General features: G+C 41.4%; 1 protein-coding gene across 13 annotated transcripts in view; it reads left to right on the top strand.

Moving 5' to 3' along the window:
* nfixa (nuclear factor I/Xa) overlaps positions 1–18,576 on the top strand; it is a 111,004-nt gene that overhangs the window by 27,564 nt on the left and 64,864 nt on the right. For all 13 annotated transcript variants that reach the window (XM_079264553.1, XM_079264554.1, XM_079264552.1 and 10 more), the window contains exon 2: positions 1,482–2,013. In XM_079264553.1, the coding sequence (XP_079120679.1) occupies positions 1,482–2,013 (532 nt within the window). The remainder of the gene's footprint in view (positions 1–1,481; positions 2,014–18,576) is intronic.

The following is an 18,576-nucleotide window of genomic DNA, read 5'->3' as shown; positions in this document are numbered from 1 at the left end:
GGGAAAAAAGAAGCTGCACTCGGGTTTGCCAGTGGTCGTGCACAGGCTTCCAACATTTATTCGCTCCTCTTGTTTTGGTTTTTTTTTTTTTTCCTTCTTCTTATCCTCCTTTTCCGTCTGCACCCCCCTTGTCCAGCTCCCTCTCCCTCTCCGTGAGTCCTATGCAGATCAGATTTGAACCAATAGCACGTGCCGTTTTGCCAACCAATTTTGGTTTTTTATTTTTTCATCGAGAAACTTTTTCTACAAATTTTTGCAAACAAAGAAGCTTATTTTGCTTTTTGAGAAATTTATTCTTTTTTTTTTTTTTTTTTTTTTTAAATTAAATTTTCTTTGTCCTTTCTGATTTGAAAGATTGCAAAACTTCTCTTCACACTCCTTCTCTTGTGCTCTTGAACTGCACCTCTTCAGCAGCTCCTGCCACAGTACCTCCTGTGTTCTTGTTCGGGTATTACACCGTGCCTTCTTGGCCTGACTCCTTACTTTCTCAGACTTTTTTCCCCCCCTGCTGCTTTTATTGGACACTTTCTCAGCTTCTTGTTTCTTTTTGTTATTGTTGTTGTTTTTTCTTTTCCTTTTTTTTTTTTCCTCCCTCAGTCTATTGTTTTTTTCCTTATATTCAGGGCAGAACTCCAGCGCTCAACAATCCAGTTACAGCGCTGGTTCTGCTTTTGAATTTTCTGTGCAATCGCTGGAGTGAATTTATGATGAAAGAGCGAAATGGTAATTACCATATAATTCTTGCTTTATTAACATATGTATATATATTTTAGCAATAACTGTGAAGCCATTTTAATGCGTATACAGTGAAAATGTCTAAGGATGATTACTTGGTTTTGAGGTTTCCTAGTTGGACTGTTTTTGTGTAAATTTGACTTGTAGGTTGTCTTAACTCTTCCAGTTTTATTCATTATATAATTTGTGATGATAGTTTGCATTATGTTTTATAAATCCAGAATATTTTAGCTTTTTTCTTTGTTAGAAAAACATTTTTCCATATTTAATACAATTTTTCTTTTGATAGTCAACACTATCCTTCCCAGCTCGGACATTTTTTCTTTTTTCTTTTTGTGCACAAATGAGCTTTTAAAAGGAAAACAAACTCATCTCACCTTTTCTTATCTCTTACCCAAGTCTTTCAGTGGTTTGCCAATGTGTCCTTCAGTGTGGTGGGTCCATCTTAGAGTGGAAAGCATCCTTCCCCTCTCTCTCTCTGCGTCTCTATCTCTCTCTCTCTTTCTGTCAGTCTCTTAGCGCCTCTCTCTCATTCACTCCCTCTGCTCACACGGAGCAGGCGCCGCTCCTCCATGCTGCGTGCCGGTGCTAACTGCCTGTCTTCTCTCTTCCCCTCCTCACCCCCACTACCTCTCTCCCCATCCTTCTCTCCCCCATTCTCCCCCTCTCTTTCCTCTGCCTCCTCCTGCTTCCCCCCCTCCTCCCTCTCCTCTTCCACCCTCCCCCCATCCTCCTCTCTCATCCAGGATGAGTTCCACCCCTTCATCGAGGCCCTTCTGCCCCATGTCCGCGCCTTCGCCTACACCTGGTTCAACCTGCAGGCCCGCAAGCGCAAATACTTCAAGAAACACGAGAAGCGCATGTCCAAGGAGGAAGAGCGTGCTGTGAAGGATGAATTACTCGGGGAGAAGCCAGAGATTAAGCAGAAGTGGGCCTCGCGCCTGCTGGCCAAGCTCCGCAAGGACATCCGGCCTGAGTTTCGTGAGGACTTTGTGCTCACCATCACGGGGAAGAAGCCCCCCTGCTGCGTGCTGTCCAACCCTGACCAGAAGGGCAAGATCCGTCGCATCGACTGCCTGCGCCAGGCCGACAAGGTGTGGCGGTTGGACCTGGTGATGGTCATCCTGTTCAAGGGCAGCCCCCTGGAGAGCACGGACGGGGAACGGCTGGTCAAGTCACCACAGTGCACCAACCCTGGTCTGTGCGTCCAGCCGCACCACATCGGAGTGTCTGTCAAGGAGCTGGACCTTTACCTGGCCTACTTTGTCCACACGCCAGGTATGTTCCCACCTGGACACTAACACTACTGATGCACGTCTAGGTTCGCTGAGACACACAAGTATACACATCAACACTTCCTGGTATGAGAACTAGACACAGATGATTAAAGATAGAAAAACGTTAAATAAAAAAAGTCTTCACTGTGTAAATTAATATTTCAACTTGGTTTCATAGAAGCGATTGTGAAAATGTATTTACTACAATAATCTGGCAGATATTTAATAAGCTTTATTTCATAATATCGAGTTAATTCTAAAATAAATACATTTACATCTTTTAGAGGAACAAATGGAAAATCTCTTTTAGCTTTTGCCTTTAGCAAACATTTTGCCTTAATTTTCCCTCCCGTCGTGTTTTTTTTTTTCTGTTTTGTTTATATGACAACATAGTATCAACAGTAATAAAAATAATGTATGAGCGTGGGTCAAGGGCGCTCATCCAGCTTGCTCTGGCAAGTGTGTTTTCACATTTCTGAGTGAGGCATTTGTGTGAGTATGTATTTTGTGTATTTTATAGGAAAGAATTTCCAACCCTTGTGCGTGCTGAAGTTGTGTGTTTTAGTGTGATCAGGGTTGCACATAGGAGAGTAATTTCCCATAATTTTGTTGGAAGTGCAGCTACAACGATAAGGCCATTGTAGACGAGGATCGTAGTTTGGCCACAGCCCAGATCGTGTGTTATTTATGTGTGTGAGAGAGAAGGAGAGCCGAGCCGTGAGTCTCCTGCTCTCAGACCGCAGGCTGCTGCCGCCCTCGCTGTCTGCCTGAATGCTAGCACCATTCGGACCTGACTGCCAAACACACATTCACACACAACAAACAGCAACGCATAGAGACAGACAGTATGATTGCAGCCAGAGTAACGCAGTTAAATAAAGATGAACATAATTCCTTTTTTTTTTAAGAGAAAAAAAAAGAAAGAAAAACAACTCTGTCATTTTTGTGGCGCACTTTAACACGAGGAGCCAAACACTCTTTTAGTCACAATTGTATACAGACACCCACACAGCGCACACATCACAGATACGGTTTGATACAGCCAAACATTGTTGTATCTCAGCCATCATCATGGATACACACACTCTCACACACACACACACACACAGCCAAACATCAGTGTAGCCTCCAGCGCGCAGTCCTCGCACACGGCCAAAATACTGGTTGTGTTGTGGCTTTTTTTTTTTTTTTTTTTTTTTACGTCTCACCCCTACACATTGCAAGAAACGCAGTTCCAACAGCCACACACAAACACACACTCATACAATACATTTCACAGCCAAATCCTCCGAATACACACAACTTCACCATTCGCTGGCTGGGTGTTCAAACAAGCTCATGACCTAATATTATCTCAGCTGGAATTTTCTGGAAATTTCAAACAGTGACTCAAGCGGCACATATACATGCAGCTCACCCCAGTCACTGCCTAAATACACACATTTGCACTCTGCTTAAGCACAACTTTTATGTTCGCCACTAACATTTAGCCAAATGCTATCACAGCCGGCCCTCAGTCTTTCTCTAACACACACACACACACACACACACACACACACAGACACAAAAGTCTCGGCACAGGCCAGACACCTCGTGCAGTCCGAGCCAAACCCTGGCAGCAACTCCGGTGTTACTTTGTTGGTCTGTCTTTAGTGGTAATAAATGATAGGCAGCAGGCAGGCTGTCACTCTCTTCATGGGAATTCCTCATTTTCTAAATCCAGTTGATTTTAGTTGTTTTCAGAGACTCAGACTGACACAAAGACGGTGCAGAAATGTAAATGTTTGCACAGTTAAAAATGCTTTTTTTCTTACAAATTAAACTCCAACATTTTCTTTCATTTTCATATTATGAGTGTTTATTTATAGCTCAGAAAAAGTCTGTTTATAAATAAGGGATTATGTTCTTATGAAATTATATTGATCAGTAATTTTAAAGTAATTTTAATTAATTTTTTAAACCAAGTAGTTTTGGCCAAGTAGTTTTTTTGTGATGCTGTTAAGAAGCACAAATCTCAGTCCTGTTTTTTTTTTTTTTTTTTTTTTGCAGTTTTAAACCACACATGTGTGAAGTAGAGAAGTTTTAGGCTTCCAGTAAAAGGGAAGAAAGTGATGGTCGCATAATGCTACCATATTTGCATCACAACAAGAGAAAAAAGTTTTATTTTAAGTTTGTATAAATACACACATACACACACCAACTGTAAACGTATCGTGACACATTTCCTCCTTCTGTCAGCTGTTCTGTTTGCTGTGCAGTTGTTGACAGTACTTTGGTTTACAGCAGTACAGTAAAACACATCATAAATGAAACACAGCGCGCTATGTGAGTGTGTGTGTGTATACTCTTATCTTATCTGATTAGCACAGTGTGTCACAGTACTTTTATCTTCTTTCAGAGTGCCTGCGCTCGTGTGAGTTGTGATTTTAGTCGTCAGACATTGACAAGAAAGGAAGAAGGCGAACTTTGTATCATTAAATGTTTCATTTGGGGGGGACACTGTTTTCACATTTGGATCATATTTAGTTTAAATTGCATATTTTTGATGTAAGAAGTGGGATGGCCTGTCTTCATCTGTCACACTGATCTGTTCCAGTGATGTGTGGTTGTGCATTTTTAGTCCCTCTTGCACAGTGAATGACTATATGTGCTCATTATTGGTTTTTGTCTGGTTTGTATTCTGTCAGTCTTTAGCATGTCTGTCTTCCTCGCTCCTCTTTGATCCCGTACACACTTTTGTTTTGTCTCCTTAAACATCGCCCTCATTGTTGCTCTCACAGAGGTAAAGCCTCTGCTGATCTCTTTTGTTTATATTGTAGGAGAGTGAGGGAGAGGGAGCATGTTGGAAAGGAGAAGAGGCTACAATAGTGATTGTTCTGTTTGGCAGCACCAGAGCTCCGTTGGTGTGGGAAGAAGAGAAAGACGTCTTGTGTTTTGTTTATGACAGTGGCAAAAGCTGCCACGGGGAATCTCTGGGCTTGCCGTCAGGCTTTTCAGACTGTTCTGCAGCCAGCCAGCCAGCCAGCCAGCCAGCCTTTGGGATCCTCTGCTACAGAGAACAACACACTGCAGTTGTAACAGAATAAACCACAATTTCTAGACACCTTAGGTTAAAAGAGAAGAAAAAATGGATAATGCAACTGAAATGCTGGCAAATAATAGCAAAGAGAGGAAATGAGCAGTACTTTGTAGTGTTTTATTAGAAGTGAGATTAGTTTATTATGATGGAGATATTGATCTCTTGGCCCAAAGTCCCAATGGTCTGCCTGAACACCACCCACTGACAGGGACCTTTTATTAATCTGTGAACGGAGTGTTATGTGTTGGCTTGTTTTATTGTAATTCTCTCTTTTGTGTGTTTGAGTGTCTGTGTAGGTGACTCCACTTTTAGCCGCTTCTTTAATGTGATTTATCATCTTTGTGCTGTTTAAGATCAACCTCAGCAAATTTTCTGATTTATGGAAGGATGGAAAAATAAAAAAGAAATAAAAAAAAAACAAAAAAACAAACATTTCTCAGATCCAAAGTTAGCTCACTGCACTTACTCATACTTTGGATCTCATTCTTCTTACTTTTTTGTTTTTTATTCTTTTCTTTGTACGCCGTAAGTGTGATCATGAAAAGATGTTTCAAATGTGTTTCCAATCAAAAGTGCAGTACAGGAAATTTGCAGTCATTCTGAGGGAGGTGTGAAATGTGCTCGCTTCGCCATTTCTGCAATGACCGTTCCACAATGCCAGATCCCGCCTCCGCCTCACTATAGCAGTAGTAATGCCTTGGACAGCGCTGTGAGAAAGCCCAGAGAAACCCCGGCGCTACGGCCAAACACCGGCCAACTCGCTGACCACGCCAAAGGTTCACAAATAAAACCCTTCTTGGGTTCGTCACTGAGGAAAACTCTGGATTAATGGAGCTGAGAAACAGAGGGTAAAATCTAAAAGGAACAGGAGATGGATGCAGCGTTGGGAGATGGAGAAAAACGATAAAAGAAGAAGAATCTCAGGGCTGACGTGATGATGACGTATGACGGGTTGATACTCTGATTGATTCCACAGGTTCTTACTGGGTTTTTTTCCTCTGTGAAAATAAGCTGTGGTTAATTATCTCCTGGTCTCTTCTCAGGCTCCCATGACAGCAGTGTCGTTGAGTGGGCTGTCCTTGTCTGGAAGTGTTTCTTTCAGCGTGAGCAGAACCTAGGGTGACCCTCAGCAGTGAAGTTTAGATTAAATGAAATCTTAACACTCTGGGAGTCTGTCAGGTTGGAGGCTTTTGTATTGTGCGGTGGGAACCGGGCCCAAGTCGGCTAAGAAAAGCTCTCAATATGCAGGGAAGCTTTGGCATCAGCAAATGTTTACTGATAGCTCTCATTTAGTCAGGTCTGCCTTTCTGTCTGGCATCTGGGCCACATAAAGATAGCTGCATATGAGATTTAAAGGGTTAAGATTCAGGGGGAACCCCGTCACATCAGTCACACAGAGTGCGAGGGAGTCTTCTCACACTATTCTTGGCCATGGAAAAAAAGTGCACTTGGATAGCTATTGGTATTGGGCTAGCCAAAGCCCTGTTGTGTGCTCATTTGCTTGAAAACATGAGCGCATGCTTACACAGACACAAGCTAACATTAGGTTGTTGCAGACGTACGTAGACTGATCCAAAACCACAGGGTCTGCGCGTCTCTCAGCAGATCACAATGTCACAAGCAGACTGGGAATAAAAAGACATGAGAACAACGACTCAAAGACAAAGTAAGGTTTGGTTTCCTATTAAACTGACCAGTGCACATAGAGACTGCTTTTATTTTTTTACACAACAATCACAAGCCTAAGCTTCTTTGGCAGCGTCTGACGTGGGAAACAGTAAAAGTCCCGAACATTTCTTTCTACTCATCTGTTCCTGTTTTTTGTGGTGTCTCAGCATTGGGAGGTGTATTGTAAATAGATTATTCTCTGACATAGAGAGGCCATCAGTGTGGCGTTTTGGTTCTTTTATAGGTTTTTCTCAGATACTTCATCTTTCTGAATGAATCCAGCTGTGAGATTTTCTTTGTTGTTTTTTTTATCAGTAAAATTCTTCATTGTTAATGAAACACTGGTTAAAAAAAAAAAAAAATTAAATTGTTACATTGATTTTTTCATGAGAAAAGATTCTATTTTGGTGTCAATTTGCATTTTCATTCCTTCTGTTCTTTTCTGATATCCCACTTTAATTGATTTTTATTATGAATTATAATTATATTTTGTGCAATTTAGATTTAAGTTATGGAGACTACTTTAATTGATGTCAGATTTAAGGCAAATGTATTTTTCATTTATATGTCTGCTTATTTATAATGCGTTTAAAATAATATGTGGAAATATTTAAATAAAAATCAAATGCATACCTTTAGGAAATTGTAATGTAAAACATAATTACTATTTTCTATTATAATATTTAGATTTTTTTTTTTTTACAAATTACAATAATAATTGTTGTGATATTTATTTATCTATAGAAAAGTCAGTCTGAAAACTGTGTCATAGCAATTTTTGAGACTTAATTGCAGATTTAAATGTACGTTACAAACAAATGCATGCAGTTATTTATAAGACAAAGAAAACAGAAAGTTAAAACATTATTTACTTGTGATTTTATTTGGGACAAAAAAACATCTAAAGACAGGAAAGTCAGAAGGAAAGAAAAATGGAAAAAGAGTGGGAGAGCAAGAAGAAGAAAGATGGAAAGAAAGAGTTTAGTCAGAAGCAGTGAGGGGGAGGCATTGTCTGTATTAATACTGTGTCTTCCCAGTGCCGGGTCTCTTTTCAGGCTTTTGTAGTGGCGCCAACCATGAAATGCGTCTGTCCCAAAAAACCATATACCCACTCAGGAGGGTTTCCCGACCTCAGAAAGACAGAGAAGAGGAGAAGGAGCAGGAGAAAGAGTGCAGTGGGCACCGCTCGCTCCCAGGCAGGCCAGCCAGAAGAGAGGGAGAGCCAGGCAAGACGGCTTATTCACCGGGCTGCACTCACAGCGAGGCCCTGGCAGAGGCTGCGGAGTCTGGCTAATGGTGCCATTCAGCAGCTCGTAGCTGTCCGAAGGCACGCTGTAACGCATGTCACAGTGCTGCACCTAAAGTCCACCATTACTTCTGTTTTTGTTGTTTTTACTAAGTTTTCTATACTGAGATGTGTGTTGTTTTTTTTTAAAACAGATCAAGTCCCTTTACTGCATTTTTGTTGTTGAATAAGAAGTTGGATCAGCAGCAATTTAGAGAAAAAACACTTATTATTTTGCACATTGAGTGAAAGAATAATGAAATTATTATGTGGGCGAGTTTAACAGTAAAGGAGTCTGATGTTGAAAGCGAGAGGAGTTGTGTCGGCGGCCGTTTTTGGCACGATGCTATTGCTCCGTACGGAAGGCGCCAAATTTTCATACTCAGTCTCTGCCAACCTCCTCCCTCTGATCCTTTCTTCTAGTTTCTTTTCTTTCCTTCCCTTGTTCCCCTTTTCTTTTATTCCTCTTTAGGGTTCAAATGAATGCCCTCCCCTAGCCTCATTAGCACCCTGGACTTCTATTTACAGCTAAAGAAAATGAATAATAACTTGTAAGCACAAACATTTTTAGCCATTATGGACAATTACTCTTTTTTTTTGTGAAAGCAGGATTGTCAACATTCATTTAAATGTTTTGAGTGTTTTTTGGGAAACCCTGATGTTTTAATTTAGCTTTACCATATTTGCTTGAAAAGAATATTAAAAACCACACATGTTCCGTCTTTCTAATCTGTTTAAATGTCATAGTTTTATCTTGCGTTGTTTTACTGTTTTTATGCGGCTGTGATGTGGTTCAGTTTTTCTTCTGTTTTTTGGAAGTTGATTGCCTTCACTTTGAGATTTTCAGACCATTTTATTCAACCACTAATTCAGCTGCTTCCACTTTTCTGTTTAAATCATTTCACATAATCAGACTGAGCGCGTCAGTTTTTCTCATCATGCTGCGCGTCCTCATCGAGTGAAATCCTTCATCGTTTTGGTGTTTGTTACAGCGTGAGATGGTGGAGAGCAGAAAGAGGGGTGGTGGTAGGGTGGTGGTGGGGGGGATCTAGCTGAGAAGCACAACAGAATGCAGGGAATCAAATTTGGCATGCGTCTCTGTAAGCAAGTAAGCTTCAAATCAGTTTGGACACAGATCTAGGACACTAGAGGGAGAAAAGAAAGCAGGATGAAACGTGATAGGGAGCAACATGGGATTCAGAGTGGGGACAGTGTGTGTTTGTATGAATGTCATGTGTAAGGAAAGAAAAAGGAAGGGGGGTAGTTAAGTAGAAGTTTTGGATGGAGGGGATTGGTTTGGTTAGGTGGGTGTTTAGTAGAGTGTCCCTCAATGCTGATATGAAAAATAGGCCGGTACATAAACAAGCCTCGGCGCTTCATCAAAAGGCTCCATTCATCTGTGAGCAGGAGAGTCTCTCTCCTTACTCTGAGGAGACAGAGAAAGGAACCACTGATGGTGACGAGAGGACAGTTGTTTAGATAACTGGATGTGTTTGGAGTGCCTGTTTGTTCGTGGTTGTTATATCTTGAAGGTGAGGCAGGGCAGGTGTGTGTGAGCACAGTCTCAGTGTGTAGGATAAGGTGGTGGCTACAGGAAAGATGGATTTCTATCTTTGTTAAATAAAATAAAAAACTGTACATGAATTTATCCATTGACTGTCGTTGGTGACAATGAGTGACAGAACAAGATGCCAAAAAATGAGATCATTTAGGAAGACCAGTGAAAGCTCAAATGAAGAGAAACAAGCTGTGAATGAATGGTGGAAAGCTTGGTGAGGACAGAGTAGCACTGGGAGGAGAAACTGAAACATTTGACAACAGACATTGCAACTATGTTCTTTGGGAAGACTTTAATATCTCTGTGTGCCTTGGTAAGTCATTTTATTTGTCAAGCTCTGGCTTCATCTGTTTCCGTTGCACTTAATCACACCTATAGATTCACCATATTTTAGCTTTCCTCAATTTTTCCATGTTTCCAGCGAGCTGGTGAAAATGCATGAAGAAAACTGTGGAAATGCACCTTTTGTTTTAGTTTTTTTGTTCTTACCAGCACAGATTCAGGGAGAGATGCTGTTTTACAGGCTTGGAGTTGCAGGCTAAGCTGATGAACAGTATATGTTTATGTGCAAAGTGGTGCAGGGGGTGGCGTCTTTTTTGGCAAGGCTTCTGTGCCTTGTGTGTGTGTGTGTGTGCGTGCAAGTGCATATGTGCATATATTTGTGTGTCTCATTATACTTGGATATTTTTCCAGACCAAGTGCTATGCTCTACTTTGCATGATTTACAGTACTAAGAGCCAAGCATCAGGTTTTTAGACCGGAGTTTGGAAGGAGCTGAGTCCTGGGATCTTGGGGACGCCATGGTGAACCGGCAACAGGGTAAAGCTTTGTATTGTTTTCTGTCTCAGCTGTTTGTTATTCAGCTCATCAGCTTCAACAGCTAAGGGAGGGGGGGAGTGTAAACTAAGTGCAAAAACAGTTCCTTGGTGCAGGAAAACTTTTTAATTACGAGGAGATGAGTTTTTGAATTGAAAGATCAGGGCCAGGCCACCTCCAAGCACTTAGTGATGTCGAAGTGAAAGAACAGCAGAGGAGCCTGGAGAGCGGCGTCTTTCAAGATGTTCAATTTAGCTTATGTTTGTGCTGAAGTTAAGTGTGAAGGTTAGCAGCTCCTACTCCTTTTAACTCGACTATAATCGTTTTAAGAGCTCATTTTGTTTATAGCAGCGACCTTGTAAAATATGAGAAGTGCATCTGTCACTTTGTAACAAGACTGATCCGACAGCTGAGCCTCATGCTTTTCAGTTACGACATCTAAGCAGTAAATGACATGAAATACATTCATCTAGTCTTTTTTTAAAAGCTTTTTATGAAGGTAACGGCGTCATCTACTACAAGTCTCCCAATGTCTCCATTTCTGTCTCTCCTGTAGCTAATCAGTGGTGATTTTTATGTGTTTTCAGAATCATCCTGTTACCTGACGCCCTTTGAAGCACAGGATTGATTTTTAAGGTTGCCATAGCACACAGAAACCCTCTTTCCCTTCTTCTGTCCTCTGCTTTGCTACCCCAGAGCCCCCCTCCTCAGTCCACCGCCTGTTCCCCTCACGTTTATTGGACCCGAATTCGGCTGCCGCCATGGCAACCCGGGCTCCCAGGGAACCTTGTTTGGGTACAGTCCAAGATGCCTCCAGGGTGGCACTGGCTGGTGTTGTCTGCGTCAATGGGCTGTCACCGTGGCAGGTTGCTACGACAAGGCCTGGATTTGGCCTTCCGCAGTGGGAGTGCGAGCTCACTGTCCTCCGTTAACTAACTACGAGCTAACATGACCTGCTGTATCCGGTGACATTAGCTGAAGCTTCCACAACTTCAGGCCTCGGCGGTGCAGCGAAGGCTAAGCTGGGGAAGCATTTCACCAGTGTGCATATTGATGTGGCATGGCTGGGTGCCCAGTGCTGCCTCCCACATGAAAGCAAACTGGAGAGGGAGATGAGAGAGTGAGAGGGAGAAAGGCAGCATAGAGATGCATTTTCAATGTATAATATATGAGCGTATATGTATCAACAATGGCTTTTTTTTCTTCTTCTTGTGGTGAGTAAATATTTCGGCTGCTCATATTTGGCTCCGTGTTTAATTCAGATACGTGTACGACATTTAAATGCATGACTAGGAGACGTCTCCAACAGCGCGCATCTGCTGAATGGCGTGCTGCGAACCATCCAAAAACATGACCAAAAAATAAAAGACCGAATATTTCTTTGCACTTTTCTACTGTTTAGTTTTTTTTGGTTTTAATTTTATGAGTGCATAGCTTTGTGTGAAAACAAATGCATGACCATCTGCTTGACCGGTAGACTCCTCACACCTGATTTTAGACTAATTTGATATTGACAACTTAATTGTTTGTATTTATGTACATTTTCCATGGAAATGAACATTTCAGACATATTATCCCTCTGTGTAGACACACCTGGTGTGTCTCCACACATACTCACAAAGTGAAAACCTTTATAGTCAGTGGGTGGGCTGACACAATATAGATCCATGTGGCGCTCATCCTTACCTCAGCTTTCTCCACCTTGGTATTCCTGCTGTGACACAATGAACACTGAAGGATCCTGCTGACTTAGAGCATCTTCACATTATGTCTTAATTCCTTTCCCTGCCGTGGCAGTTGATGATTTGCACATAATATTAACGCTAGAGGAAGCTGAACATGGTGTCAATAATTACGCAGACCAGGGTGCTTTGATCCTCACTGCACATTATTCTGTGGCTCTTTTATTGGAAAATTAAAATTACAGACAGTAGGAGGGAAGTTGTTGTTGATGCATGTTTGTTTTACAAGTGAAAGTACAAAATGAAAAGTATTGGAGTAAATACTTACTCCTCTACCAGCACTTTGACTCCCATTGCTTAGCAGTAAAATTCAGATCTTCACAACACATTGGGTCAATAAGACAACACTCCAGTTCTGGAGGGAAGGAGTGATTTCTATGCATCCTATTGTCCTAAACTATGACTCAGCAGCTGTATTAGGTAATTAATTGCCTGGTCACTTTCACAGTAACTCTGCACATGATGAACATTGCGGTATCTTGTTAGTGCAAACCTTTCAGGTTAACAAGCTGTGCAGACTTAACTGGATTTATTGATAGTTTTTTTTTTTTTGCAGACAGATCAACATTATTTATTTCTTTACATACATATACGTCTAGCCTCTACAACACCCATGTATTCTGTTGACAGGTCTAAAAAGGGGTAGGAAGAAGTATAACTTATTTGCTCCAACCCCTACGCACATAATTAATGATCAAACTCAACCCTCATCCTGTTTTCTGTACCCATAGAGAATATATATACACATATATACATATATACCTATACCTACACATTCATATGTATATACATATATGTACACATACATACCCATATACATACCTACAAAGATTCATATTATACACACATATATACTCATACATATGAGTATATATGTTTATTAACAACGTAGCAGTTTTTCTAATAGTTTAATTACACTTGTAGTTTCCTCCGTTTTTCCTGCTCACTCACAAAAACGGCTTCTTGCTCAACTCCAAGTGAGTTCAGAATATGGCAGGGAGACAGTGGATTCGTCATGCGAGGTGTGTAAGGAGATATGGTGTGTGATCCATGACGCTGCAGCGTGCACACTCAGTGCTGCCAGCAACAGCAAAAAGAGGCCATGGGTAGAGAGTTTAACAGAGCGAGAGAAGTTAGAAGTGCTCTGACTTAAGACTGCTTGCACTGTATATATATTAAATTACTCTTGCTTTATTTTATTGTTTTTTTTCCCCCTCTGTGCTCTTTCTGACCTTAAATTGGGGGTTAGATTGAGACTTGTGACGGGCTAATGAGCCCTTTTTCCTGTAATTACCGTTCCTTCTCCATTTTCTTTGTCTTTCCCTGTTTCTAGCCCCGTCTCAGATTCTCAGTTTTATCAGCATCTGTTCATCTTTTTCACATTTTTTCATCCTGATAGTTTGCTTTTTGCTTCCTTCTCTCTTGTTTCTACGTATTTTTTCCACTGTCACTTTATAGCGTGGAGGAGGTAAATCAACGTGGCACATAATAGTTTGAAAGCAACATGATGGTCAATTAAAGAAATCTGGTCCTAATTTGTAGTAGATTGCTATCAGAGATTTTGGATGGAAATGCTTCTTGTTAATAAAGAAAAATGAGGACCTGTGCTCTGTTTTGTCTTTGTTCTCTCTTTAAGTTTCATTTCAAGTTTGGCTTTGCCTTCATTTTGGCTTAAATAGTTATTTTTTACTTCTGATTTACAGTTTCTCAGAATCAAGCGTACAGACTTATTAAATGCTGGATTTTTATGTGTTTACTGCACATAATTCTAATTTGTTCATGTACCAGTGATTATTGTACATGGTGATTATTGCACATTGGCAATTCAGTATTTTCTTATTCTTTGCTTTCTTTCACATTACGGTCAAAAAGCGCCCCTTGAACACAAAAGGACTTTTTGTACCCGTCTTAACATTTTTAATTTGAAATGTACAGAAAACAGATCATGATGTCTTTTCATTTCATGGATTCTGGCTGCTGATTCTGTTTAGTTTGGTTGCTAGCCTGCTGTGTGCTGCCCATTACTGTAAATGAAGCCAAATTGTGAGGTTTTTTGGTTCCTCTTCCTGCTCTTCATTTCCTTGGCACACACTGTCTACATAGATCCAACACTCCAAGTCATCACCTATAGTGCACCCTCAAGAGAAGAGGCACATTTCAGGCTATAAATTTGAATTAAACGCTTCCTGCCACTCTTTTAGAGGACCGTATGGGTAAATTTGTTCTCGCTGTGTATTAATTCCATAAGAATTTATACAGGAGATCAATAGAGTATCACCAAAGTCATTACTCCTAGCACAGTGGTATTCTCTTTGGATAGTGAATGCCTTGCATAGGTGATAATAGGAAGCTTCTGCCTCGTCTGGCAACAACAGCTTTACGTTCTTCTTCCTAATCTCATGCCAAGTAAAAAGCTAACCCTGCCAAATCCTTGTGTATTGCACAGCGCTAACGAGTCCCAGTCTGCACTGATCCCTATTAATACAGAGGGCTGCGATCAGCCTAGAAAGTCGTACAGAAGTGACCATGTCATGGTGGGACCAATCCGGTGACAGCCAGAGAGAAACTAGCTAAAGGAGAAAGATGAATTAGTTGCTGAGTTCTGACTGTACAACACATGTGTGGCTGTTGTTGATTAAAAGTTGTTGTTGTAATTGCGGAGCTTAAAATGCCAGGTGGCGGATGTGTCCCACTAATCCCCTATCTAATTTCGAGGTCCAGGGGTGAAGCTCTTAATCCGAAACACACACACATATACTCACTCATAGTTCTGCAATCACACATATTCACCCCTACATACACACACACACACACCCATTGACATACATAACGCTTCGATGTTAATTTCATCTGAACAATTTGAGATTCCCACAAAACTGCTGACTTGCTTGCAAACGTTTTACTGTATTCAGCACATGCAAACTGGCACATAAACATGCCTGACTTCACAAGTTTGACTTTACCAGCAGATTAACTTTTATGTGTTTGTGTTAATGACGCATGCCGACCTGTCTCTCACACCTCCACAAACGTTTATGTCTAATGCCATTTTGTGTCATTCAACATTTTCCTGCTCTTGCTTTGCATTTGTTTTGTCGCTCTGGTGTTTGTTTTTATCACTCCAGTAAGATACAGAGGTTGTTGCCAACAGTCGGGGCCTATAAAGGTACTCTTAAGATAGAGGAAAGAGTCAGTGACAGGAGATAAGAGAGGCGACTGGTAGCTCCACCCTTTACCTCAGTTCACCTCTGCCCTGCTGTATGTGGGTCAGCCACACGCTGCACTTACTTTACACTGAATATCTGTAGATTAACATGGAGAAGTCTTGCTGCTTTGGGCTTTTCTTGGATTTTAGTTTCCTCTTTGTGGAGTCAAGAAATATTTGTGCTCTCTGAGCTTTTATTTGTCTTTGATTTGTATGCTTAGCTTTACTCTAGTTGTAATGTTTAGTTCAAAGTTTTGCTCATTTTTATTGCCTGTTTTTTTTTTTTTATTTCTACCATCTTAAACTCAAAAATGTTGAAACTTTTTCCTCTCCTCTGCTCATAAACCTTCTCTTCAGCCCACTGACTCCTGGTGTCAGGTGAAGACACCATGTGTTTTAAGTATGTGTAGTAGTTTACAGCCCAAGCTTTAGAGGGGGAGGAAGGAAGGTGGAATGCAGGGAGAGAAGAGGAACCGCCTTGCTCCAGGCGTCGGGTCACCTCAGGTGAAACGTCTTTCTTGGCTTGTGGGCATGGCCTCGAAGAGGAGAGGAGGAGTCACAGGAGGAGTCTGTTAACACTGAACTAGATAGAAAGGTTGTTCTAGGAAGAGAGATTAGGAGAGTGGTCTGTAACTAACATTTAAAAGAGTCTTAAGTTTAGAAGTCAAGGATAGAGGCTGCCATATGGCGATGCAGAAAGAGCTCCTAATAAAGGGAAAATATGCATCTGTGTGACCAGAACACTCTTCATGACAGCAATAAGATTTATGTTCAAACTGAGCCCTGAAAAAGGTGCCTCGTCAGAGTTATAACTGGCTGGATTGAAGAGAACCTTTAGGAGAAAGAAAGAAGGAAAATAAACGGAGGTTTTGGGGTTAGAGGTGATGGATAAATTCCCAAGTTTAGATATGTAAAGAAGGGAGAGTGAAACATGAGGAGGGAGGGAAAAAAAGCAGAATTTGGGTGGTGGCAAGAGAGTGAAAAAGTCTGCAGAGAGCGGAGGAACGTAAAAGAAAGAGAGAGCTTCTCTGCAGAGCGGGTTTCCTGAGGTCACAGTACTGAATATCACAGAAGAATGTGGAATGCTGAACCGCTGCCAAGGCAAACACACTGGCCGCATCACCACCACCGCCCCAATGGCTGTCAAGGGCTGTTTTATACACACGCAGACCCACCAACATTCAGCCATATACGACGTATGCAGACACATATGCAGCACAAGTGCACAAAATGTTCAGTTCTCACATACAGACACTGGAGAAACATTAACGCTCACAGCACCTGCAGATTATAGAGCAGTTCATAAGTTTAACTGATAATATAGCTACAGTGATCCGAGAGCAAGTGGCGCTACATTTTAATGATAGTTTTCTGCAGCCATGGTTACCTTTAAATGTAACTAAACTGCTTTCATTAGTTTGTTTGTGTGCTGTAAGGAACATCACGACGGACTGAAACTAAATCCAAAGTTATTACAGCTGTGATGCACATACAGGAAGTACACACATGTATAGACACGTGCGTCTACAGCAACGCACAGAGTGAATGAGTCATTTAGTGCAGGTTGGACAAACATGTTAAAACACTCACACATACACTGCTCCAGTGACTCATGGGCCATTCACACACATGCTAAACCAGCATTTGATGTTTTTTCAAGGATTAAGTTCTATCCGCCATCGGCTAAAAATAAATGCAGCGATGAGGAAGAGAGATCACCTTTGAAGAATTCACTACGAGTACAAATGGAGAGAAACGGGAAAGAGGTTCGAATCTGAGCCAAAAAGAAAGAAAAAAGTCTTCCATGTTGTCTTTTCCGTTCATACCAAAGTCAAATGAAAATCATTCAGAATGTTTGTAGTTTGTTGAACCGTGGCCAGAGCAACGCAGACGTCAGACCCAGCAGGTTCAGCAGCATGGAAGATGGGCAGCACCACAGAAGATGTACCAAGATCACACAGAGGGGGATATTTGTGGGATCGCTTCGGTGTGCTTGCGTATAATGACTTGCTTGCCCCTTGCTCACAGTTTCTATAAAGTTAACAAGACAAATTGCTACGTCTGGATCCACGGTTGTTTTTATAGCTGCAGCACATTTAAAGACTCGGAGTCCCACCCTTTTCCCTGCGTATGTGCCTATGTGTGTGTTCAGGAGTATATTTGACTGTCTTTAACTCCTGTACCGCCCTCCCTTGGTCTTTGAGCATGTCGGGGTCAGAGGTCATAACAACTAAGCCGTTCCACGGTTCTTTGATGTGGTGCACCACACAGATGTAAGCACACTCATGCATTCATAAGCACATATATATACGTACATATACACCAAATTCATGGCGAGACTAACAGCCTTTGTATTTAGTGCTCCATGACTCCGTTTACTCTTTCGAGGTGATGACAGAGTTGTTTGTGTGCTCTCATGTCTGACACATGCACATTAGCAGGTTTTTTACAACACCTCCACAGAACGAGGAACGGGCTCGTGTGTGATTTGGATGCACACTGAGGATTAAGAACTGGTGTGTTTTTATGCACAGAAAAACAAAACTATACCGCGATTCACATCAGGGACAATCAATTATTTTGATGTCCTTAAATGCTGAAGCAACGTTTGGTTTCCTGCTGGAATGTAGAAGTCCTGAGCATTTTGGTCTGGATGTCTTGTAGAGATTTTCCACCCAGAAAACATAGCGGTTTCCACAGTATTCTCTCTCCGTCACGTCCTGCCTCATGTGCACGAGATAGACATTCCCCCTGCATCCCCCTACTCCCTCATGTTTCCAGCTGTGAGACTGCATCTCAAGCAGAATGTCTCCCGCTATGAAGCACATGTGTGAACAGCAACTGTGGAAAAAGTTCAGAAAAAAAGTGTCTGCACTTTCTTTCTCCCGATGCTTCTGGTGTTCATGTGTAAAAACAGATTAAGTTCAAGTTTTTTTTTTCTATCATAACTTGGAGCTTTTTTATCATAGATTGAACTCTTGGAAGCACATAGGGAGGATGGGAAACTTTGAACCTAAACTGAATGAGCTTCAAACTCAAACTTAAGGAGAAAAGGAAAGAAAAATTCATGTTTCAGTTTAGACTTCAGTAATGATTGAAAAGGTTGTTGCAGAACTTTAACCCTAGAACACAAAGGTTGTGTGACTTTCGCCCATGCTACATTGATTTTCAATACACATTCTATGTGAGAGTTCTAGTGTGTGTTTCACAA

Source organism: Telmatherina bonti (genome assembly GCF_933228915.1).
Source record: "Telmatherina bonti genome assembly, chromosome: 3".
Lineage (NCBI taxonomy): Eukaryota > Metazoa > Chordata > Actinopteri > Atheriniformes > Telmatherinidae > Telmatherina > Telmatherina bonti.
Note: the sequence above shows the minus strand (reverse complement) of the source record. Positions and strands in the feature narration are given on the sequence as shown.